Source organism: Strix aluco, chromosome 2, assembly GCF_031877795.1.
Source record: "Strix aluco isolate bStrAlu1 chromosome 2, bStrAlu1.hap1, whole genome shotgun sequence".
NCBI classification, from domain to species: Eukaryota; Metazoa; Chordata; class Aves; order Strigiformes; family Strigidae; genus Strix; species Strix aluco.
This window is the reverse complement of record NC_133932.1, coordinates 19,544,202-19,568,814: the sequence shown is the minus strand read 5'-3', so window position 1 is coordinate 19,568,814 and position 24,613 is coordinate 19,544,202. Positions and strand designations below refer to the sequence as shown.

General features: G+C 43.8%; 3 protein-coding genes across 9 annotated transcripts in view; 2 read left to right on the top strand and 1 right to left on the bottom strand.

The window, feature by feature from the left end:
- Window positions 1-6,845, top strand: part of MPZL1 (myelin protein zero like 1) — a 40,082-nt gene extending 33,237 nt beyond the window's left edge. For both annotated transcript variants that reach the window (XM_074812553.1, XM_074812561.1), the window contains one exon: window positions 840-6,845. In XM_074812553.1, the coding sequence (XP_074668654.1) occupies window positions 840-941 (102 nt within the window). In that variant the 3' untranslated portion in view covers window positions 942-6,845. The remainder of the gene's footprint in view (window positions 1-839) is intronic.
- A 1,200-nt stretch (window positions 6,846-8,045) lies between these two features.
- Window positions 8,046-16,590, bottom strand: MPC2 (mitochondrial pyruvate carrier 2). The gene is made up of 5 exons (XM_074812571.1): window positions 16,348-16,590; window positions 12,042-12,082; window positions 10,100-10,184; window positions 8,914-9,025; window positions 8,046-8,294 (listed from the first exon to the last, which is right to left on the bottom strand). Exons 1-5 carry the CDS (start codon window positions 16,451-16,453, stop codon window positions 8,237-8,239), a joined length of 402 nt encoding a protein of 133 aa, XP_074668672.1. The 5' UTR covers window positions 16,454-16,590; the 3' UTR covers window positions 8,046-8,236.
- Window positions 16,591-17,146: 556 nt separating this feature from the next.
- Window positions 17,147-24,613, top strand: part of DCAF6 (DDB1 and CUL4 associated factor 6) — a 91,123-nt gene continuing 83,656 nt past the window's right edge. For all 6 annotated transcript variants that reach the window (XM_074812531.1, XM_074812540.1, XM_074812522.1 and 3 more), the window contains exon 1: window positions 17,147-17,399. In XM_074812531.1, coding sequence (XP_074668632.1) covers window positions 17,306-17,399 — 94 coding nt within the window. In that variant the 5' untranslated portion in view covers window positions 17,147-17,305. The remainder of the gene's footprint in view (window positions 17,400-24,613) is intronic.

The window sequence follows — 24,613 nt, the reverse complement described above, 5'->3', positions numbered from 1 at the left end:
GGGTACCTGCTCTTTCCAGGCTGCAGTCCTGTCCCCAGCCCATCTCGAATAGCTGCAGTTCGCTTTCCTGGGGGCTGTGTTTCGGAGGACATGGTGTTTTAGGAAGGCGCTGGTGTGTTTGCATGCTCTGCTGAAAGATGGTGCTGTAATGTCCTCCACCACACCCCAGCAAATACACCGAAGGTGTGTGGCTGTGCTTGCCCAGTGTGTCTGTGGAGGTGCTCACTACCTGGGTTGGCTCGAAAGTCAGGTAAGAATTCTGCATCACTGCGCTGTTTCGGTATTTTCTGGCCCACTGCTGTGTAAGTCTTGATCCATCACTTGCTTGGGCAGTGACTGGTGTCATACGGTGGCTGCAGGTTTGCTCCCTCCCTCATTATCCAAGCGGTGTGGCTGTGCTGGGATTTGCAGGACTCGAGTGGCAGTGTGGGAAGTATACTCTGCTGCCTACTGGTAAATCTGTAGTACAGTTCCTCTTGAAAAATATTAAATCTGGCATGCATCTGACTAAGCCATGTATCTTTGCTCCATAGCATGTAAGAATTGCTGCTTTTCAGACCAAAGGATTCTAGACTTTGCTTTTTTGAGAAGCAAGCAGCAGTAACAGTATTAACGGGAGGAAATGGTGCTGTTTGGCGTGCTCCTGACAGGAGAAAGGTGGCAGACTAGAGCTCATTTGTAGGCGAGGGTTCATTCCACCTGCTTCAAAGTGCTGTTAGCAGTCATAAAAGCTCTGTGGTCTTGCTTTAGCTTTGGTCGTGCTGCAGCCCCTGCGGAAGCGAGGGGTAACATGGCCTATCCTGAAAAATACTGATTGTGCTTTTCTGTTCTGTTCCCAGGGCCCAGTCATTTACGCGCAGTTAGATCATTCCGGAGGACAGCACAGCGACAAGATTAACAAGTCAGAGTCTGTGGTCTATGCTGATATTCGGAAGAACTGAGATGAGATCCTAAGCTATCCAAAGGAAAACACACATTCAGACTGGAATTGCTTGAACAAGATTTGACCCAGAGAACTCACATGTGGCCTTTGATGCCTAGGCTAGGACCAATGCATGTGCATACAGAGGGAAAGATATATATGTATTGTGTGTAAATAGTCTATTTAATCGTACAGAAGTGAGACCAATGTTGCATGTTGAAATGCGGTAAGAATTTTGCTTATAAATTGCCAATATTCTTTTTTTGTATCTTGTGTGACGAGAGGGAAAGTGAAAACTCGCATCACAACTTTTAAATATTTTTATCTTGATTATTAATGGAGAAACTGGAAGATACCTGAAGATTCTAGACTGACCTGGAGATTCTTTTTTTGCTTATAGGGCCTAGTTTCTTTTGTTGAGGTGAATATAAAGACGATACCTTCTTTATATTCACAGAGTTCTTCATGTATACAGGGTATTCATCTTTCCTTGGTCAGATTCTCAGTACAAGCTGCCTTCTCATATAAACTAGACACTCTCACTTGGTCTTGTAAGCCAAATTGTGACTCCTAGCTATCAGAAATGTATGTCTTAGCAGTGTAAGTGAACGAAATATTTAGACCTACCTGACCTGAATAACACAGGTCACAGAACTGTTTACTTCTGTGTTAAGCCCATCTATTCAAGCTTAGTCCTGTAAGGTACAGGGGTAGTGTTGATCTAATTAATTTTGTGAAATGGTAGTTTACCTGTGAAAACTAAAGAGCTAGTGAGTTAAAGGGATGGGAAGCTATAGCTGTAGGTGCTTCCCTCAGACTGTTGAACCTTTCAATGAAATGTTTCTTCCTCGAAGCTCTGTCATTTCATTTAAACATGAAAAAGGGCTCCAGGGGAGCTGGAAACTGTAGTACTCCCTCACCTCTCTCCCATGGCTCCATTATACCACTGTCACTTCCTTAGAGATGCTTTATCTGTTCTTAAAAGCCTGTAGTGGAGGCTGAATGACCTCTGGAGGAAATCTAGGGCTTCACTCCTTGGTTTTTTTGATACATGGTTTTTCGTGTAACCTATATTTGCACAGAGGATGCGGAGGGTAGTTTATTTCCTTCTTCTCTGCAAGTCTACTACTTGAATATAATTTCCCAGCTTCTTGTTTCTAGATGAAACTCCTTATAGATTTGTTAAGGATCTCTGATTGTTCTCTCCTGCTGAAGAGGATCTTTCTTTAGCTGTCCCATTGGTATCCTGAAATCTGGTGCTCAAGGCTAGAAGTGGCATTCCAGCTGTCTTCTCAGAGTAGCATGTGGTAGAAGGATTTCTGTTTTGTACATCCTAATGTGGTGTTGGCTTTTTTGTAGCAGCAAATAATTTCCAGTTTGGTCTACCATAACCCTTTCTCTCCAATTCTTGCCCATTTCCTAGTTCAGCCTGTTTCACAGAATCAGTCATAGTATGGTTGAGGTTGGAAGGGACCTCTGGAAATCACCTGGTCCAAAGCTCCCTCCTCAAGCAGGGTCAGCTAGAGTAGGTTGCCCAGCACTGTGCCCAGTTGGGTTTTGAGTATCTCCACAGATGGAAACTCTGCAACATCTCTGGGCAACCTGTTCTGCTGTTTGATCAGAGTGATCAAGCAGTAAAAAAAGTGCTTCCTTCTGTTCAGGTGGCATTTCATTTTAATTTGGGCACCTCAATACGAGAGAGATATCGAGGTGCTGGAGCAAGTGCAGAGGAGGGCAACGAAGCTGGTGAAGGGCCTGGAGAACAAATCCTATGAGGAGCGATTGAAGGAGCTGGGACTGTTTAGCTTGAGGAAGAGAAGGCTGAGGGGAGACCTCATCACTCTCTACACCTACCTGAAAGGACACTGTAGAGAGGTTGGTGCTGGTCTCTTCTCACAGGTGATTAGTGACAGAACAAGGGGGAATGGCTTTAAACTCCAACAGGGGAGGTTCAGACTGGACATTAGGAAAAAGTTTTTCACAGAAAGAGTGGTCAGACAGTGGAATAGGCTGCCCAGGGAGGGGGTGGAGTCACCATCCCTGGATGCGTTTAAGGGTCATTTAGATGAGATGCTGGGGGATATGGTGTAGGGGAGGACTTTGTAGAGTAGGGCTGAGGGTTGGACTCGATGATCCCAAGGGTCTTTTCCAACCTGAATGATTCTGTGATTCTGTGATTTCCTTTTTTTAAATTTCTGTCCATTGCTGCTTCTCCTGACAGTCAGCACTACTAAGACGAGTAGTGCTCTTCATTCCCTCCCATCAAGTATCTATACTCATTGATAAGATCTCCCCAAGCCTTCTCTTCTCCAGGTTGAACAGTCCCAGCTCTCTCAGCCTTTCCTTATATGGAAGATGCCCCAGTTCCTTTATCATCTTTGTGACCCTGCACTGGACTTGCTCCAGTATCTCCATACCTCTCTTGTACTGGAGAGCCCAGAATAGGACCCAGTACTCCAGGTGTGGCCTCACCAGTGCAGAATAAAGGGGAATGATCACCTTCCTCGACCTGCTCGCAATACTTTGCCTAATGCAGCCCACGATACTGTTTGCCTTCTTTGCAGCAGGGGCACACTGCTGGCTCATGTTCCACCTGGTGTCCACCAGGATCCCCCACAGGGCCTTTTCTGCAAAGCTGCTTTCCAGCCAGGTGGCCCCCAGCATGTACTGGTGCATGGGTTGTTCCTTCCCAGGTTCGGACTTTGCACTTCTCCTTCCTGAACTTCATGAAATTCCTCTCCAGGCTGTCCAGCCCTCTGAATGGCAGCGCAACCATCTAGTGTGCCAGCAACTCTTCCTGGTTTTGTATTGTCTGCAAATCTGTCTCTACTGAAATTATTTTATGGGTTTTTCAGACCTCATCTTCAATTTGTCAGTTGAATCTTGGTTTGAGTTCTCATACTGTCCTCCAGTGAGCTTGCAACACTTTTAGCGTGATACTTGGAAACCTAACCCTCCATTCCATTGTAAAATCAAGTAAATGAAAAGTAGTTTTAGGCCCATGGAAGGCCCTTTCAGAACCACATTTGATAATCCTTTGATTATGACAGTGGACCTTTAATAACTATTTTGTGTACAGAGGGTTTTTTCCCAACCAAGTTGGGTATGCTAACACTAAATTCTTTCATCGGCATCAGACTTTACTGGTCTCCTGACAACACCTGCCTTTGTTAGAAGCCTCATTAAGATCAGGATGAATCCTCCTGCTGCTGCTGCTTGCTTTATCTACCAGGCTGTTACTACACTTCTTACTAAGTGTAAAAGAAATGTAAAAAAACCCCATTTCTTTTACACTTAGTAAGAAACAAGTGCTTTTGTCATGGTTGATGGAGAAACTTGATTTTGATCTGCCTGTATTCATCCCTGTGCATCAGTCTCTTTCTCCCCAGATATTTTAGAGTAAGAGGGAGAAACATGATGAATGTAGCGATCAGAAACTTGCTGCTATGAAAAGATAGGGCTATCCTTGGCTCTGAAGTCTGCTACTAATGTTTTGGTTTTTTTCCTGCTGGAATATACTGGAGAATCTGAGCACAGTCCTGATCTGGTGCTGACTTTAAGAAACATGCTCTTGTGGTGCTAACTTCAGGAGACACACTGATCTGTCTGGTGCTAACTAACTTTGGGAAACGTCTCCTTCCATTGCTTTTGCTTAACTACAGGTATGTTCAGATTGCCTATGCTGAGGAGGCTCATTGCAAGGCTGTTTGGATCCTCATTGTGAAGGCAAAATGAACTTGCAAGTATTTTTAAAAATGCTAAATATCTTTTTAGAAAGAAACAAAAGTCCCTTCCTTCAAGAACAGCAGAAATTAGTCTGAATCCCTCTCTAGTGTGAAAGCTGTTGAATTACCTTTTTTTTTTTTTTTTTGTCATGGAAACATGAACAGTGTAGCTATTAAATAACTTATTCAGGCTGAAGTCAAAAGAACTCGAGGCAATGTGAGACAACACTTGTGAACTTTCTGTTCCTCAGGTTATCTTAGCTTGTTTAATCATACGATAGCCTGTGCTGATGAAAGGGACTGATGCTAAATTGGCTTACTTAGTAAAGTGTCAGAAGACAGGGGACTCCTACTTCCTCGATGGGTAGCAAGCAGAGATTAGTCAGTCAAGGTCATCATATCCTAACGTTATGGTGACCAGAAGTTTTAACTCTTTGCTCTACTGCTATTCTCTTAATTCTCTGATGCTGTTCTTTGCAGGTGGAAAAGAACAGCTTGGACTTTGAGGAACACTGTGTTGTCCTTGTCCTGTTGTAGTACTGCTGCTAGCTCTTTTTAGGACCATCTATTTTAAAAAGAAGTGCTGCGTGGCAGGCTTGCTGCAGCACAGCTGAGGGGTGGGCAGCCTCTGTTGAGGCAGTAGCAAATGACTAAAGCTGTTACGTGGGTCATTGCTCTTGGATAGCAGAGCTAGGGAAGGTCTGTGTGATGTAAAAGAGTTGCAATGAATTCTCTTTTATTCATCATGGAGACAAAACTGGAATCGATCTGAAATTCTCAGCTGAGGGTTAAAAAAAGGTCTTTTATGGATAGAAGCGACCTTCTACCCGTTGTAGGACTGCAGTTTTGGATCGCCAGCCTGGGCTCTGGCAGGTAAGCCGGCTGGCACCCCCTAGAGCCAGGGATATGAATGGCATCATTCGTCTTCCCTGTTTTTAACAGAACTGCAAAATGGAAAAGGTTTGGCTTTTTAGTAACAGTGGATATATTCTTCCTTCTTTTTGATACCAGAAATTAATTTTGAGCATTACAAATAATTTTAAAGTATCAATCTAAGTAAATCGGTAGCTGTACTTGGTACATCAAACCTCCATTGCCCCTTTTGACTTCAGCAGTTGTTCTGTGAGGGAGATGGTCAGCATATTTATGAAATGGCATTAAGAGCCATTACAGGGTGGCAAATATATCCCTGTAACTTTTATGAAATGGCATTAAGAGCTATTACAGGGTGGCAAATATGTCCCTGTAACTAATTGAATGATGTGTCATATATAACCAGAGACCCGTAGGGTTTTGTTTTCTCTCAAAGCTTTAGTGATATTTCAATTTGTGACTAGAAGAGCTGGAATTAGGGTTTTTTTTAACTTTTTAAATCCTGTGAGAACTGTTTAGGTAACCATCTGTCTTGTAACTGCAGTAAATGTGTATATGCAACTTGGAAGCTGCGTTGCCTTAAAGTGGATTCATTGAGGCAAAGTGTGGGCTGTTGGATTTATAACCAAAACACCTTCACTCGGTATTGAAATCTTGTCTTGGAATATTACATTATTAATGTATCTACCTAGGACCTCAAATACAAAATGTTGTTATTGTGTAATAGGTGATAGAAATATTTGCTCTTTAAAACCATCAAAACTGAGAAGGTGGGTAAGACTTCTGGGTTGTGGCTACACCCCTATGGTGCTAGTATTTAGCTAATGTTTTTATATGGGAGATTACAAAATCATGCCAACTATGCTCAGCAATTGTACTCTTCTTGAGGCTTCTCTTTCCTTTCTCTTCACTGCCCTAAAGCTAATAAGCCTTTTTGTTTAAAGGTATTTTTGCACTCTAAAATGTAAGTTCAATGCCTTTGTTGATCAGTGTGCTGTGCAATCTTTTCTGTCTCCCTGCAGTGCCAGCTGTTTTTATGTGGTAAATGTAATTGGAAACATAGACTGGGTACTTTTGCAAACCTCTGGCTTGGAGGTATGCAAGAAAACAAACACCTGTAAGACAGGTGTATAATCTGTGTGAGGGAGCTAGATATGCATTGCATGGCCTGATTACATGAAGAGCCAGTGTACCAACTGTTAGTGCTTTTGATTTTACAGACTCATCTGGAAACACTTACCTTGGATATTTTTTCTTGACTGGACTTTCATGTTTTCTATTGTAATCTTGTGAATATTTTAATACACTTTTTTTTTTTCCCATGACTGGTTTGCTGGACAAGTCTTATCTGGTTAGGGACTGGGAAGGGAGGGGGACTGAAATACACCACCTCTCTTTCTGGCAGTATTCTTCAGTCACTGCAGTCTCTGTCAGCTCAGCAAACGACACAGCTGGACTTCACCATTTGAATTGATACCTTGTGTTACCACTTCAGCTAGGAGAACTTAAGAAATGCAAGTGAAACTGTAGCAGAACACTCACAGGAGAGAAACTGCTTCATGGCAGGACAGCCTTTGAAAAAGGGGAGCTGACAGACTGTCTTAAGCAGTCTTGTAAGAATGGAAAATGCTTTCCTTAAAGTATCCTGCACAAATACTTTGCACAGGATAATACAACATTATACATAGGGTGAGAAAGGAGGGGATGTCAGTGTCACAAGGTGCTGTAGCTCTTGTAACTATAGAACGATTTCCTTTCCTCTCCACCCTTGCCATGCTGGAGTGGTAACTCAAATGGCAGTGGGGAAAAGTAGGGGTGGAAAGAGACTTAATAATAGGACTTTGCAAAACTCCATTATTTCAAGGCCATCATTTTCCTGAAAGCTGAATCCTGAAGAAGCTACTTTCTCGGTGTTATCTTTTTCCCCTGGATATAAATTCCTGAGCTCTGGTACTGACTCCTGGCTTTGGTGGAAGAAGTCTCAAGAGAACCTGCCAGGAAGCCCACTGCTGCCCTGCTCTGAGCACAGTTGCCTTGTACTTCTCAGTAACAGATGAGCTTTTGCACTTTCATGTAAACCCTTTGCTCGGAACCTGTTTATTTTTCACACTCCCCAGAACCAGGTACTTAAACATGCCCATCTTCCGCCTCTAGTTGCACGGGGTGACAGAAGCTAAAACACCAGTGGCACATACGTTTGCCATCCTTTTGTTAAAGATGGTGGTGGCTGGGAAACAAATTGAGATATGAAGCTGAAAAGAGTTATTCTTACACTCCCAGGGAAGAGCATCAGGGAAGGAACTGCAAACGTTACCATTGCTGGTTACTGAAAATATGGTAAAAGGCCACCCAGGTCTGATTGACGTGAAGGAAGATGACTTCAGTCCGTGGGTCCGGCTGCCTGGCGCCAGCACCGTGTCACTGCCGGCACTCTTCAGGAGTCAGATAAGGTGGGGCCCTGCAACTCATTCCAGGCACAATCCACAAAATCAGTTGCTTTTAAAGAGACAATACAATAGACACAATTTTACTTCAATTTAAAACGTTATACTTTATTTAAATGTATGGAGATACTTTGTTATTTGCACTTAGAAAACACTTGCTCTCTAGACATTTAGATTTCCTCATTCATTTTCTCAGAGGAAAAAACATTAAAATTAGTGAAGCTAGGTCCCGTGGGAAAGGGTTTGTGCGTTGTTGGATTTCACGTGTCGGGTTAAGCATCTCTTTGCTGCAGCTGCTCTTGTTGTTTTGCTTTTAGCTCCTGATTATACCTACAGGGGACCAAAAAAAAAAAAAAGCACAGACTAAGAATAGAACACCAGTTACAGTAACAGTGTCTTCCTAACAATTTGTTCAGCAGAGGAGGTTTAAAATTACAATGGACTTGAGGGTGGAAACTCAGGATAGGTTAGTTTAGTTCATGTAAGAAATTCCAAACTGGTTGTTAAGTTTGCCTCATTCCTGGCCAGCACTGAAGCCAGAGAACTCCAAATTTTCCCCTCAGGAAATAATTAAAAGATAAAAAATAAAATGCTGCTCTGCTTAACAACTCTTTGATCCACTGAAAGCTGACAGAAGTACAAAGCTTACGAGGAGAAGGAAGTCTAGGCTCTCTGTCAGACCTATAGGTTTTAAAGAATGCCTTAGATCCAGAAACTACAGCTTACATACAGCATTCCTTAAAACATGCTCCAGCTAAACTGAAAATATGTGAAGCTTCACTCCCACTCAACTGGAAAACTAACAATGTAGCAAAAAAGTTCTGAAATGTTTCATTAATTGTTGAGTTCCCCTTGCCTGTTGCACTGACATTGAGGCTGGTAGAATTCATAAATTCCTGGTTAAGATGAGGTTTAGTTATAGTATGTAGTCGCCTTTCTTAACGCATACCTCCATATTCGGAAGAGTTGAGAGCCACCAGCACAGCCAACAAAGAAGTTCACAGCAAACAGACTCCAGTTTTTAGGGATAATAACTAGAGAGTACCTTGACCAAATAAGGCCTGTTGAATGAAAGGGAAAGTTTAAAGATGTTAAGTCTTTAAAGTGAAATATTCAGTCATTCCCCTAAGTTTGGAGACAGAATCACAGGCCAGTTTAAGTAAACAAGTTTTACAATTTCATGTTAGACAACTGCTTTTCTTCTAACTAGCCATTTCTCAGTTAAAAGCGCATCAAGTGCCAGTGGGACAGCTATGGGTATGTATTGCATTTTTCCAGAATAACTAGGCAATAAGGTCAATCATAGTCTTAGTATCAAACACAAATCCTGTGCACTCTACAGCAGTCTAGACCTTAATTCTCCAGCACAGCTGCAGGGTAGTGGCATTTTGCAGTAGTGTAGCCAGCTTGCTGCCCCAGCTTAGAGATTACAGAAAGCACCAGTTAAGAAAGGTTTACGTACCATGCAAAATGCACAGCACTGTCTCAGATATCAGAGTAAAGCCTGGAGAATGAAGAAGGTGGCAGCTGTAATTTTGATTTTCAGCTTTAGCTGCCACAAGTGCTGCCCCTGACAAGATCTGGTAGAACACCTTGAATACAAAATACTGTTTCTGTCAAGTGTGAAAATTCACAGCAGACAGCAGTGCAGCAGTCCGTGTACCTACCCCTGCTTCCAAGTTCTTTTGACCCATGGAAATTCCTTCCAGTTACATTAGGGTAATTACCATTGTTTAATCTCTTAAAGTCAGTTCTAAAAAAGTCACTATATCCTGGATTGATTTCAAAATTACTTGACCTGAAGCGAAAGAGGTCACTTAGTGGAATGAGTGGTATCATTGTAACTTAAGGTTGAAACTCGTATCCTAACTCATAACAACTTCCTCTGGACAATTCCAAATTAAGACACGTGTAGAAAACTGTTACATAATTACAGAACCCTGACAGATTTGATAGCAAATATAGGTCTGTCCTAGAATTATCATCCAACAGCAATAGTGAGAGATACCATATTATAGTTAAGCCTTTTCTATGGAAGTGGATTAGTACTGATGGAGGATTCAAAAAGATACCCAGTTTTAAAGATAAACAGTTTTAGAGAGGGCGCTGTGAAAGCACGGAGTAACTGGCTTTACCTGTGGCCATTAGTACTGCAGACTGTGCTGTGCTGAGCTTTTCTGCTGGTCTGGTCATATCAGCCATTCCAGCACATACCAAACCCTGTAAAGAGAAATTCAGTGAGCACCAGTCCAGTACCAGGACCTCCTGTGACCGATCAAATGCTTTACAAGGGGAAGTTGCTTCACAGCTCGGTGCTTATTCTATATGTATTTTGCAGGAGATGGGATGCATTATATGAGCAGAGGAATTAGACTCTCGGAGACACCATCCACTTCTAGTCCCTTGCGGTAGGAATAAGAACGCAGTTAAGGGGGGTACAACTGGCTTGCAATAAAATCCCAGGCACTGGCAATTTTATATTAATTTAAGAACAAGGTTAATTTAAGCACAGCTGCTTAAGAAAGCAGATGAAAAAAAAAAAAATTGGTTTTCAGGCAACAAAGAGAAGCTTATCTAATGAAGGCCCTTATTCCTAAAGCTCAGGCTAAGATACTGCTGGTAGAGATGTAGGTGTGATACTCAGCTTCATGTGAGGAGGTGAAAGTGCTTCTTTTTTAATATAATTTCAGTATAAGTAGAAAACTTCCAGGTGAAGTGAGGAATAGCTTGGCTGATCTACTTGACAGCATTACTAGCAAACATGCTGCTTGATCTGTTTTGTTGTGTTATTGCCCTCTACTGGAAATACAATTTCATGTTCGTGTTACACAAGTTCACAAAAAAAAAAACCAACCCCAAAACCAAAATCCCACAAATAAGAGAGTGTCCTAATGCTTTTAACTCACTGACTGCCACTACGGACTCCTTTGGCTCCAATCAAGAAACCAGTTTTCAAGGGCAGACACTTCCGTGTGCTGCCTCACTGACGGGACTGATACTGGTGCCGTGGTGCCATGGAGGTGCAGACTTTCAGCACGCTCGGGGAACTGCAGTAAACACGCCTTTGCCATGTAGGGGGAAAGTAATTTTAACTTCTCAGTGAAGAACTTCACTGTGAGCTTAGAGAACTTTTCCTGCATGTTCACAAAAGAAAAACCATCTGTGTGTAAGCTCTTTTGATACAGCAGCAGTCGACACCGGCCTGCTCAGAAGAGTTGCCTGTATGCTCAGGCTGGAGAGCACGTTGCCTACCTAGGAGAGCCCCTGCGACAGGGGAAGGTTAACCAGGGTTACTGGAGCTCCAGTGGAGTCTGACAAAGAAACCAAGCTACAGCTTAGGCCATAACGTGTTGCCTGTGGCCTATAAAAAGTTGGGGTTCACAATGGCAAATTTACAAACCAGCTGACAATAGGAAGAGCAGGTTATATCCTTGCTTGTTATCAAACAAGGAGATTAAACAGCTTTATGATTTTAAACGTCACTTATTTTATCTGTACCAATACAACAACTAGGAAGAGCACAGTGAATTAGGAGGAGGCATATACTTCACCAAGGCATGTAACCAAGTGGGAAGCAGAACTGCATGGGAAGCAGAGAGCTACTGATAGCCAAAATGGCAGTTGCCTTTTTTCTTTTGTTTTCTCAAGATTACCTTGCTCTCTGACACACTTTAACCTGCCTTCAAACTATGAGGCTTAGGAATTGGCTTCCTTAAGATAGTCTTCAAATTCCTCAATCTCAGAAGAAACACATGCTTTAAAAGAGTTTTGAATGATGCCACCTCAGGCCTACCTTGAGCAACAGTTAGTGTTTCACAAGAGAAAGCTTTTGTGAAACTTTCAGTGAAGAGTACAGTTTTTCCACAGAGCATTTTTCCCCCCGCTGTATCCCTTCCACATTGTGCTATGTGTTATTAAAGCTGATTTTGTTCCTCTCCATATATTAAAAATTAAAGCCTTGGTATTAAACCTTTCTGTAGGCTGAGGTATCTGCTGGGAAACTCTTGCTTGCTCAATGGGTTGCTGCAGATTGCCCTCTGATTGACATCCAGACACCATCTGGCATCTTATACTTACCCATTTCATAATAGGTGCCCAGAAAAACACTGTTTTGGGACCTGTGGGAGGAGGGGGGAAAAAAAAAGAAGTTAAATTATTCAGTGAGATGTAGCTGTTTTAATATCCACAGTAAGTTTTGGGATTATTTTGAGGTTTTTTTAATAACGAATTGTGTATATTAGCACTGTTTCTACCACTGTACAAGCTCTATCACCTAATACTCATAGTTCATCAACTCAGTGCATCAACCTTCAGTTGTGTAATCAGTTCACCCATTTCTGCAACAGATGAGTAGGATTTTGTATTTCCATTTTTAAGCAAACCAGGACACTAGAGCAGGCAAAATACATTTATTATGAAAAGAGTTATGATAAGGCCTAGGAATAGCGAAGACAGTTTCTATATAATGATTAAAATCTCCTCTGCAGCTGGACTAACAGAATTAGTAGTTGAAGTATTTGTGAACTGAACCTTTTAAACCAAAACCCCCAAATATTTTATTACTGGTATTGTAACAAGTCAGTCCCTCCTTCCCTTCCCAAACCACAGCCCACCTCTTCATGCTACAGAAGACATGCTGCACAGCAGCATTAGATGGTTAAAGAGAGAGTACAAATTGCAAACATAAGTAGCAGTAAATGTCACAAGGAGAGTGTCCTCATTCACCTCCAATCCGCACCTCTGAATAACCATGTCTTTCTAGCAGAAACAATCAACCAATCAACCCTACACCCCAATCAGCAAAGAAGGATTATGGAAGGAGAGGACAAAATCTACAGAAGGAAAGGAGAAAAGTCAATGGAACAGGATCTGGGGGAAAACATCTCTCTTACAAATACCTACATCCTATAGCGGTGCTAAAATGGCAACTGGTTGGTTAAAACAACATACTGTAATGCCACACCTACAACATGCAGACTGCCGACCATGCCAGAAATCATTAATCTAGGACTACTGCTCAAAGTCTTAAAAGTGAGACCACGATCCAAAGTATTAATCTGCCACACGGGGAGACAGTCAGGACACTGGTTCTGATTTCATCAAAACACATTAAATTTTAGGTCTTGCTAGGCCACTGCACAGCATTCTGATAACATGCAAGATGAAGCCAAGTTTTCACTGCAATATGTTACATATTACGAGTAAAGTTTTTAAATATAAATGATAAACACTAGGACTTTGGATGCTTGTTTTTTATGTGAGCTAATTTTTCACTAACAATTCAGCCTTAAAAAGGCCCCGCAGTAACTATTTATACTCCCTGTTTTAAGCACCCTCAAGTTTAAAACTATGACTTGGGAAAAATCAACCATCAAGCTGCTAGAGCAAGCACCTGTGAAGCAATTCCTAACTTGGAGGATAAGACTAACTGTTGCAAACATCAGTTGCTCCATCACCTTAAAGCCAACTAAGCCCTATAAAAGGGCACGGCAACTGCAGCACAGAAAATGTCAAAAACCAGCCTGGCAGCTTTGCATAAAGCCCCATAAAGCCCTCTTAGACCCACACTGCTTGTGATAGTGATCAAGTCTCGAAGTGCAGTTACTAACTACTAGCACATTACTTTTTGCTTGGATAACTAGATGTTTCTACCTACACAGGATTTAATTTTTCTTAGGATGCCTGGGGTTGTGGAGCCACTAAAACTGTTTAATGTTGTTGAATAAATAGAGCTCAATATTAATCCTTTAAAGATAGAAACTTCAGTTGCTGTTCTCTTAGGCAGCTACTTAGTATGTCAGTGTCAGGCTGCAAATATATATAAATCAGTCTTACAGAGGTCCCATGGAAGTAGCTTTAATTGCCATCATCGATTTTCTTCTAAAACACAAATTCAGATTTGGAGTACTAGAGAACGTGGAGCGAGTATAAATTATTAAATTGACATAGCCTAAACAGCTAGTAAAGTTTTCAAGACAATCAACATTAATTTTCATTAATAATATATAACTTGATAATTTAAAACTGTTGGCTACAAAAGGAAGAAACAATTGAAGACAAGTAAGGTACCAAGCCAAACTTGTTAGAAGGGAAGACTGTCAAACGCCTTAAACGCCTCTCCTGGAGGCACTCCAAGTAAGTACCCAGCCAGGCCGAGCTCTTCCCAGGTCCTGACTCCTGCAATTTTTCCAAGGATGAATTTGACAGCAGCACATCAGAGCAGGGGCATACCAGAGGCTAATCTGGATACCATGTCTGTGACCAGTTGATAGAATTTACAACTTCTATTAAATGTAAGAAGTCTTTGTTCTGGAGAGTTTAGATTAATCAGGCAAAGTGAACCAAAGAGGCCACAGGAGAGGGAGTACAAGCTCAGCCCACGCTTCCCTGTAGCTGCCAAGAGTGATGTTCCCCACTCTGTGGCAGCCTGGGGAGTTGGTATGCTGTACCCCAGGCCCTTCGCTCTCCTCCAGCAGCCTCGCTCTGTGCAACGCCAGCCAAAGAAACAGCTTTTCAGACCAGGCATCAATTATTTTACTGGAAGCCGCCTTTGTGCCAGAAAAGAAGGAAGCATTGTTCTTCATTTCTCACAAGTGATTTATAATTTCATGATAATGACACTTATATTCCTAAATTAGACTAGAAACTTAGATATCACCAGAGATAAAGTGTGAGCCTTTCATTTTTAACCTACTTGTTTTGCCGTCAGAGTGACATCTATTGCATAACTTTCTCACAGACCCACCTTCAAGACATTCAAGGCTGAAACATAAGTGGCAGAGATTCAGTTTCGATACCTGTTTGCTCTGTGGCTTTTCTCTCTTACGCCATCAGTACAGGTTATGGCAGATATATATATATATATATATATACACATACATACAGACTCAGAGTCCCTAAAAAATGTTTTGGGTTTTTTTAAAAATTAATTTCAACCTTATGGTGGTGAACAAAAGTGGCCCACAGGCAGTTCTGTGAAGTGAAAGGCACTGCAAGAGAACCTCCAAAGCCTTTTCCAGTTAGTACTACAGTTCTGATGAATGAACATAGAGGTTCCCAGTGCTTGCCATGCCGTGTATTCAATAAAAGCAACTGGAAGCTGCCGCATTTCACAGAGGGTGAATGTGGCACTCAGAGGCTTGGCCCCTTTACAGTGGAAGTGCTGGATGTATTGACTCTTTATATATAAAAATTGCATTAATGTTAAATATATATATAGGTCGAGTGAATTCAGTACAAATCAGACATTTTGACAACTGCAGTTTTCACTCTTTAGTTGTGATTTCTTTAAAGCAACAATTTTCGTTTCAAGAAAAGACCGTTATAGGAGGATGGACCAACTGGCTGAAAACTAAAGTCCATTTTCACAGTGCATATTCCAGGTAAGTGAAGAGTCAAGGACGCGTATTACACTGAAACAAAACAGTGGAAACAGCAGCCTATGGAATTTTAGGATTTTATCAATCACTCTTTTAAACTACCCTATGCAATTTGTTTACATAACAAACATCACCTAAATGGCACTGAAGCAGATGATTTTACAAGAGGTTTCTCCCTAATAACACAAAAAAACCCATGTTTGCTCAAGTAAAGGTAAGCTTTAGGTCAGGTAAGGGTAGCTCATTTCAGGGAAACTCGAAGCCCTTCCACAGGAGCCCTTCAGCTACGAGAGTGGATTCATGCAGGGCACGAGTTGTCTTTGGCAGGAGTGCTGGATTCGGCAGAAAGAAATGAAAGCAAAGAGAAGCTTGACTTAAACCAGAGTACACTTGAAGATCAGAAATCCCTGCAGCGCTTCCCCCCTAGTTTTTCAGCACATCCATTTGAAAGAAGTGACTGCTGAAGCCTTCAGGCCCCTTTGGAAATCATCACATCCCCTGGATTAGGATCAGGTAGCCCAGCTACGGATTCAAACCGTGGAGTAACACGATAGGGACACTCCAGTACACTCGTGAGTTGCAGGAGGCGGGAGGAACAATTAGTATCGTGCCTGCCTTTTTTATTTTTTCTTTCCAGATAAAAGAAGTTTCCCCTTAACAAGCAGAAGCCCACTCTTGGGCAGTTTTCCCCATGCCAGAATCACAGCAACAGAGGTGCGACTCTGCGGCCCCGATTCGGCTTCCCCACCCGCAGGAGGGGAAACGGACCGGCCCGATTCTGCGGCCCCAATTCCGCCTCTTCCCCGCCTCCGCCGCCGGCAGACCCCGGTGCCCAGCGCTCTGGCACCCCCGTTGGCTCCCCGCGCCAGGCAGCCCCCGGAGGGACCCGCCGCCTCTTCCTCCGCGGGCCCAACCAAGGTGACCCCTCAGCCCCCGACCCCTGGTGCGGAGGCGGCGCAGCCCGGCAGCCGTTGGGCCGCCGGCGGAGGAGGACGCCCCGTTACCTGCCGGGTGGTTGTAAAAGGGCCGGAACCGCGGCGGCAGCTTGAGCTCGATGCGGTCGAGCAGGCGGTGGTAGGAGGCGCGGAGCCCCGCGACGGCGGCCGCCATGTCGGGGCGCTGAGGGGGACGCGGGGGCCGGGCGGCGGTGGCGGGACAGCAGCGGTGGCGGGTGCCGGTAGCTGGGTCCCTCCGCGACCCGCCGTCCTTCCACCGCTGCCAGCGAGCCCCGCCTACCTGTCACCCCGTGCCGGGGGGAGGAGCCCCGCTCCCCGCGCGCTGATTGGCGCCTCTGTGAGGGGCGGGGCGGGGCGGAGCGGTTCGCGCGGCGCTATTGGTTAGCGCGGCCTGCCCCCGCCCCGTGAGGAGAGCTGGCGCCAGCGCGCTCGGGGAGGTATCCCGGCCTGGAAGGGCACGAGCGCCCGGCTCAGAGATGGCCGCTGGTGCCGCTTCACTCTCCCATTCAAGATGGCCGGCGCGGGGAACCCTGAGCCGTGACTATACGCCCGAACCCAAGATGGCCGCCTCGCAGCTTCGTCGCTCGGCTCGAGAGCCGGTTTGGCCGGCGAAGCCGAGCGCGTTGACGTCACCCGCCATGTCCACGCCGCCCCCACCCCGTTCGGGGCGGGGCGGGGCGGGGCGGGGCGGGGCGGGGCCCCATGGGGCGCCGTTGCCAGCTCGCGCGAGACGCCGGCGGTCTCGGAGCGCTGCGCCCCTCCCTGCGGCGGGGGGCGGGGCTCCGAGGGGGCGGGGCGCCATGCTGGGGGCGGGGCGCGGAGCCGCCGCCGGCCCCGCCGCCCGCCCGCTCCCTGTCGGTGCCTCGGCGCGAGGCGGGCGTGAGAGCGCCGCGCGCGCGCGGGGGCCGGCTGGTTTCCATGGTGATCGCGCGGGGCGGCCGGGACCAGCGGATCGCCCGGCACCCTCCCGCCCGCCACCGCCGCGCCTCTTCCTCCGCGCGGGGCCATGTCCCGCGGGCGCTGCCCCCACCTGCTGTGGGACGTGCGGAAGCGGAGCCTGGGGCTGGAGGAGCCCGGCCTGCTGCGGAGGCACTACCTGGGTAAGGGCGGGGGCCGCGGCGGGGGGCGGGCGCCGTCGAGCCGCCTCCCCGCGCAGGGTGAGGAGGGGACTGGTCCCCCCACGCGTGGGGAGGGGGCCGGTGGCAGCGGGTTTCCCCCCCACCCCCCCCCCCCGCGCTGGGCGGGGCGCGGTGGGAAGGGGGTCCGCACCCGGCGGTGGGGGGGCTGCCGCCAGCCGTCCCCGGGGCTGAGCCCGGTGCCCCCGCAGCGCCGGTCGCGCTTCCCCTCTTGCCCGGGCTGTCCCGCAGCAGCGGTGGCCGCCGGCCCCGAAGTTTTCTCCGCCCGGCGTGGGGCTGCCCCCCACCTCCCCCCACCCCGAGCCCTCCGCGCCCTCGGGGCTCCGCGGGGCGCGTCAGGGCCCGCGGTCCCTCCGTGCGGTGCCGCCGCCGCGGCCCGGCGGCCTCGCCCGCCCCGCGCTCCCGCCGAAGGAACTGTTGCGTGAGGGAGAACCCAGCGGGGAAGTTGGGCGGCGGCGAGTCGCGGCGGCTCCAGAGAGAGCGGCAGCCCTGGTGGATGCCCCGGGCTGAACAGGCTCCGGATTTACCGGCCCTGAGCCTCTAAAGATTGCTAACAAAACGCGTAAATGCCGGGATAATAGCGTGATTGTTCTTCGGGCTTTTCGGTGTTTCCTGGGGTTTGAAAGCTGAATGCCGGGCAGAGCCGCTTGAACGTGTTCGGTGCCGGCTTATTTAGTGTGTCTTTGTGTTCACAACTGCTCGGCAGCCATCGGGGGGGGGCGGGTGTGCCTCTAAATACGCCTCAGCTTCTTGCTCCTGTCTCGGTCAGACGCTAAGCTAGTTATTTTCACTTTCTAAGTGCCCTCAGTTAAAAATAGCCTTAGTTTCAGTTTACGAGGCTTCAGGGAGATTTCTCTAGTGTAAAGGAACTATCGATATTCTTTGTAACGGCGCAGGTTGCATGCATTCTGCGTCTCCCCCTTCCCAAAAATATTTAAAAAAATATATATTCACGTGTTTTTGGAGGTGTGGCGGTCTGTTGTATATACCATAATGACACTAATTTGGGGGGGAGGTGGCTTTCCAGCGAACATGGCTTTATTGGTCTCAAACACATTCTTTTGTGCTTGTGTGGCAAAGTAATTCCTGCTTTTGAGTGGAAACGTTGAATGCTTGAGATGGAAGTTATTTACAGCGTTGTAAAAAGTGTATCTTTTTGTACTTCCCAAGCGTTTCTGACTGTGGTTGGTATTGGTTTTCATTTGGTTTCCTGGTGGAATTTAAGGTGGCATATCACATTACCAAGTCTAACTCAATAGCTTTCTGTCTGCCGTCCCTGAGCACTCAGTAATCCACAGCAGGTAATTGAGAAAAACAAGGTCATTGCTGGTAGGTTTCCACCTATTATAGAGAGGGTGTACGTGTGTGTAGAACCTACGTGCACATAATTCCTTTGAAAAAAATTTTTGAGGTCCTAAAATTAAAAAAAGTTGAGAACTAATGGTCTAACTGCTTTTGACTTTTGTTACGTCTTGACAGCTGTGCTTGGCCAAGTCTTAGTTGAGGATTGCCCTAACTTCTATGATCAAATGTGGATATCCTTCTGACTGGATACTTATGGAAATTTTTTTTTTCCCCTGCTCCAATTGGAGCAGAAAAGCTCAATGTTAAAATTAGGACTGTAGTGTGTAGACTTTGAAGAAGCACCGTAAGACCTTCTTCTTTGCTTTTACATGATTGTGTCTCTGACAGTTGAATTATTAAGATTTGATCAGAAGACATCATCTTCCCAGATTTATTAAGATCTCTTTTCTGGACGCTGCTCCAATAACATGTGCATACCTTTAGTGAAAAAGAAAATCCCTCTGGTGACTAGGTTAAGGTCTCATATTTACTGTTTTTTGTTTAGCCTAAACATGTTCAGTAGTTTTGTAGCCCTGAGAAAACAGGACCTGGGAGAGGCTTCCTACTGAATTGATGTTAAAATCAGCACTGGTGGTGGCAAGAGTTGCTCAGCTCTGACCGACTTCTGCTTTTAACGAAAGGGGTTAGTACGTGGTGTGCTTGTCTCCTAGACCCATCGTGCTTGTATTAAAAATGGCATTTGTGGCCTTAATAGACCCACTGATTTTGCTGCTAGTCAGGTGTGATTACTTGAGCATAGCTTTACCAGAAGATGGGCACGTTGTTTGTTGTGCCTTTTTATGTGCAGTTTAGTGTCTTATACGGGTCGTTTCTCTTTCAGACTTCAGCAGTTCTATGTAGGAGCTTTGTTATTGGGACACATACTGAGACCACGGTGGTCAGATAGGTAACGCTGGTTGTTGGTCATGGCTGATCTCGTCAGCATGGGAAGTAAGGTTTCTTCCTATTTATACTGGTTTTATACTGTTTCAACAGTCTGACAGAACAAATGCAAGTCAGGCATTTCATTTTGACTTAGTAATAGTATTGGGAGATTCGAGGCATTGTCCATGTGCATTTTTTTGCTTTTTGTTTTGTTTGGGGTTTTTGTTAGGGTGAGGATTTTTTTATAAATTTGTCAAAACAATCATGGATACCGGTACAAAATAAAGTAGGTTATATGTGTCTCTGTTGTCTACTGCTCTTTTTCAGCCAGCGAATCAAAGGAGAACCCTCATAGCAAGTCCATAACTAACAATGCAGTTCACAGTGTGTTGGAAGGTGTGTATGTATGAACGATACTTGCATAGTGAACCAGTCATTTGAATGGTGCTGTTATGCTACAGTATAAAATATGGGAAATACTGTAGGTGACTATGTATTGAAGAGAGACATCCGAGAACTAACTATGGTTTCCTACGTACTCTGTGTTTTAAAGCTTCATGTGAACTGGCAATCAAGTGGCAATCTATTTATAGCCTCTTTCAGCTTTCAAAAACAGCTGCTCTAGGAAGGATCTGTGCATCGTACTGTACCTTTCTATGCAGATAGTTTGCTCCTGGAATTTATATCCTTGCAAACCTCTGTCTGATTTTGCAAGATCTCTAAATAATTGCTCTGAAACCTAGTCGGTTCTGGACAGAGTTCCAGAGGAAAGTCTTATGGAGACGGGCCAATATATATGTACCTGAGACGTGTCCTTCAGGTGTTACCATTTGGTAAGAGTTCCCACTGTGATGACAGAGGGAAGATGCGGGTCTTACCAATGTATCTGTTAGCTATGTTTTCTTCAGTATTTATAGGCTAATTAGTCTCAATTTCAGACAGTGCTTGTATCTGAAGTCTCCAGAGAAAGCCAAACCTTGGGGAGGCTGTCAGTAACGCTCTTTGATTCAGTTTGGGCATCGTCTTAGCCTAATGCTAGCAGGAGGAGTCCTGTTGCTGGATCATGGATGGAGACTGAGTTTCAGAGTACTTTCAGTTGTTAATAACATCACAGTGCTTTTACAGGGAAAAACGTTGGTGGTAAACTGTAGTATCCAATTAACATTCTGCTTTGAAGCTGGCAATTGTAATTATTCAGTCATGATACTTTCCCAAGAATTCCCAAACCTTTGTTATGATCTTGTATCATTGTGGCAATATTTCAGTGACTAACAACTGTATCAGTTCTGATAGCAGGTAAAGTGTTCAGTGCCATCACAATAAAGGCCTCTGTATGGATGAACTATAGCATGTAATAATTTGACTAGAGAAATAGCAGCGTGGGTTTCTTGCAAGAAAGAAGCGAGTCCATAATTCCTCTGAAGTATTTCCTGTGATGGGTTTATTTGCTTTTCTGTGAAAGGTCACGCTGCTGAGGATGGCTCTGTTTAGCCAGGAGGAAGACTGAAGACTTTTTTTTTTTGTGTGTGTGTGTGTTAACTGGCATAGCAGGTTATCCAGAGAAAATCTGCTGCTCTGGAATAGTTTGCAGAGAGGAACTGATAACAGTTTTTAGCTCAGAGTGATTGTTGGAAGTTGTGGTGCTTGATACAATAGAAACAACTATCAGAATAAGTCAGTTCTCCTTGATCTCTGATATCCTCATTCACTTCTAAAACCTTCTTTCCTTGTGATACAGAATTTTTAAGCTTACCACATTTCTTAGAGATAGTGTTGTGATGTAGTCTCCTGAGCTTCCACTCCTACCCCCTTTAAAGACTCTTTCATATCTTACTAAGTTTTTCTCATCCTGTTTTAAAAGATTTGGTAAAGGTTTGAAATCTATAAATTAACTGTAAGGAAACCAGTAGTTAGGTTCATTCTGGTCAAATTTTGTAAAGTTTCAATGGCTGTTGCTAAAAAGAGAAGTGTAAATTTATTATTATGTAGGTAGGGAGAACTTATTAAACTTACCAGGTGTCAGTAGCTCCTCCTTTTTACCAAGATGAACCATAGTAAAACCAAAACTAATTGCAGTTTTGAAGTAAGTTGATTGCCATGTTCATAGGTAGGGTTGAAAAACAGGATAGGCAAGAATAGCTGCTATGTGTATGGACAACTGATTAGTCTTGATATTGACTGTGTTATGTTCATTACCTTATTAGTTTATAAAACTAGTAGTGGCTCATTGAATGTAGATAGAATTGAGTATTGCTGTTGAACATTTAGTTCTTCCTAAAATACATTGCCCAGGATGTGAGAGTGAAATGAATTCCATAAAATACTGAAAACTTTCATTCTCTCCGTTGCTTTTCCTTGGACAAACAAACAAAAACCAGCAGAGATGGAAACTTGAATGTTAGGGAGAACAATTAGAAAGAGATGGGTTACTTTCCCCAAGTTTTGCTCCAGCTATGTTTCAACATATGGTATCTTAGTCTTCAGAAATAATGCAGAATAAGAAGGGTCAGACAGCTTTAAAATGATCAGTTTTGTAGTTGGTGCTCTTGCAGACTTGGAGATAGTCACAGAATATTTAATCTGCCTTTCTTCAGTTCTTTGAATAATACTTTTGATGCTTTGTTATTTCAGGTCCACTGTTACATTTCATGTCCTAAACCTCTGGCATGAATTTTCATTTCCAGCATGAATTAAAAACACTCATCTGTCACGGCTAAAACCCAGAGTTGGTAGAAGTGTTTCGTGTTGTTTTTTCTTCTACAAGTCTAGCAAATTAACTGCTACTTGAAAAAGGACCCTTATAAATTTACCTGGTTGTCTGATGATGAGGACATGTCCTGGACACAAATGACTGACTGCTGTTTTAACATAAACAGTGTGGCTTCCTGATGTGCAGCGTCCTCCACTGCACTCTGGTATGTGCCAGAAAACCAGTTCTGTAGTGATATATTCTGGCATACACCAAGTATTTTGTGAAACTAAACTTAACTGAAGATTTTAGAAAGATGCAGTTGAACTCCCCAAATTTTCTTTGTTAGTGATGTTTTCCAAATACTAGAAATAGGCAGAGTCAGAATTGAAGTCCACTGTGTAATGAATTAATTGGAGGAAAATACATTTTTGAAACAAAACTAAACATCTTTAACGTGCTCAATCTAATATATGTCAGGCAGGAAATTTGGTGTAGTCATTGGATTTTCAGTGGTTGTGTAGAAAAGTTTGGCGTATAAGAGCACTTCAGAAAAAGAATGTTACTTTTTAATTGTCAAAACCACAAGAGAGTTGGGTATTGCCTTAAACTGGATATGTTTTGGGCTTTTTTCCCTGTTAATAAAAGCAAGACTTAGTGACTATAGTCCTTAAAAAAATTACAGATGGGCAATTGAAAGAGCAATGTGTCATCAAGACCTGTTGATAACAAATTGAATTTGGAGGAGTTTAATGAAGAGACTATGTCTAAAATGAGTTCCCTCATACCATCTCATTTAAATTGGTACCAAGGAATAGAAAGGCACAATGCATATGTATAAAACAGCTTTTTAAAAAATGTTAGGAGTGATCCTAGCACATAAAGACTAATGATTTTTTTTCTAGTTCCAAGTAGATCAAGTGAGATAATAGACACCCATTTTAAATGTTTTAATAGAATAATTTGTAGAAAGTAGCATGCTATCAGTAAAGGAAAATAAAAATATAGCAGAGTCATCTGGAGAAGGCAACAAATGAAGAAAAGCTGGCTGGTTATAATTTGGTACATACCAGAAAACCAGAAAGAGATGCGAGCTGGGAAGCAGGATTAAGGTTGGATGAGTATTTCTGGTGTCTGAGTGCTGAATACTTAGTTTTAATTTCAGTCTAATCAGCCTTCTGTTATCTTTGGGATTATTACACTTGTAGACGAACTGAGCAATTGAAGTGGAGATAGATGTAGGAGCCAGTTGGACCTGCAAGTGGTGCAGCCATGTAGCACTACACTATGTACATTTGATAGCTTGTTTTGCTGCTATCTCAGGGATCTTTGCTTGTAGTTAACAATAACATTGACCTTTTCTCAGTTACATCTTCCCTGTGTGTTTTGGGGTTTAATTGTTATGGCTTGTGTTACTGCTTCTGTCTCAGTGTTGTCCCACCTTGCTCCTACTCAGTGATAAAATGTTGTTAATCGCTTTAGCATATTTTCTTTTTTGAAAAAAATGTGCTATGCAGGGTCTGGGATTACTCAGTGCCTTCTGTCACTCTGTCCTGAAATAAGAGAATAATTTCTGATGTTAGTTTTTAGGATTTGGGGGATTGATAGGAGTACAACTTATGGTTTTTACGTACTAACATCAATTTGGGAAAAACTGTAAACCCTTACAGATCACATTATGATGTTCTTTGGTGGTACTACTTTGCTGAAGCTTGTTTTTTGGGTTTTGTTTTTTCTTTTTTTATAGTACTGTCTAGATCAGAAGTTGATGTTATCGATGAGCCTACTTACTGAGTTTTGATGTTTTAATTTTTTAAATCACCAATTTTATGCTGCTGTTGTATCTTGGCGTACAGCATAAAAACATGGGAGGGGGATTTCTGGCATTACATACAAATACTTCCAGCCTAAGTGGAGCTAGGAGGAAATGATCAAAAATTGGTACAACTGTTTCAGATTGTTGTTTTCTGTCCTTCAGAAATTCAAGAAGTCTTTTAAGTTGTCTGCAGTTTTGTCAGCTTTGTTCCACGTGGGCTGAATTATGCAGATGTACTTTTTGTTTTTAAGGGATTAGCTCTATGTGTAATCTCTGTGCACTGAACATTAATCATGTGTGTTAATGGTTGCCAAGAAGTATGACTGTATGTAAGTGTGTTGTAGTCCCAAGGCTTTGCATGTATAATTATATTATTTGAATTATACTCAGTTTTAGGATGCAGATATATTTACTTTATCTCCTTTGGAGTCTCAGTCTTCTCAT

What these genes read in the sequence shown, in the direction of transcription:
- MPC2 (XM_074812571.1), bottom strand. Translation starts at nt 16,453, where the DNA reads ATGGCGGCCGCCGTCGCGGGGCTCCGCGCCTCCTACCACCGCCTGCTC. An exon ending in CTTTTACAACCACCCGGCAG is followed by an intron (nt 12,083 to 16,347) that starts GTAACGGGGCGT and finishes CTCCTCCCACAG; the next exon opens with GTCCCAAAACAGTGTTTTTC. An exon ending in CAACTCTTCCGAATATGGAG is followed by an intron (nt 8,295 to 8,913) that starts GTATGCGTTAAG and finishes GGTCCCCTGTAG; the next exon opens with GTATAATCAGGAGCTAAAAG.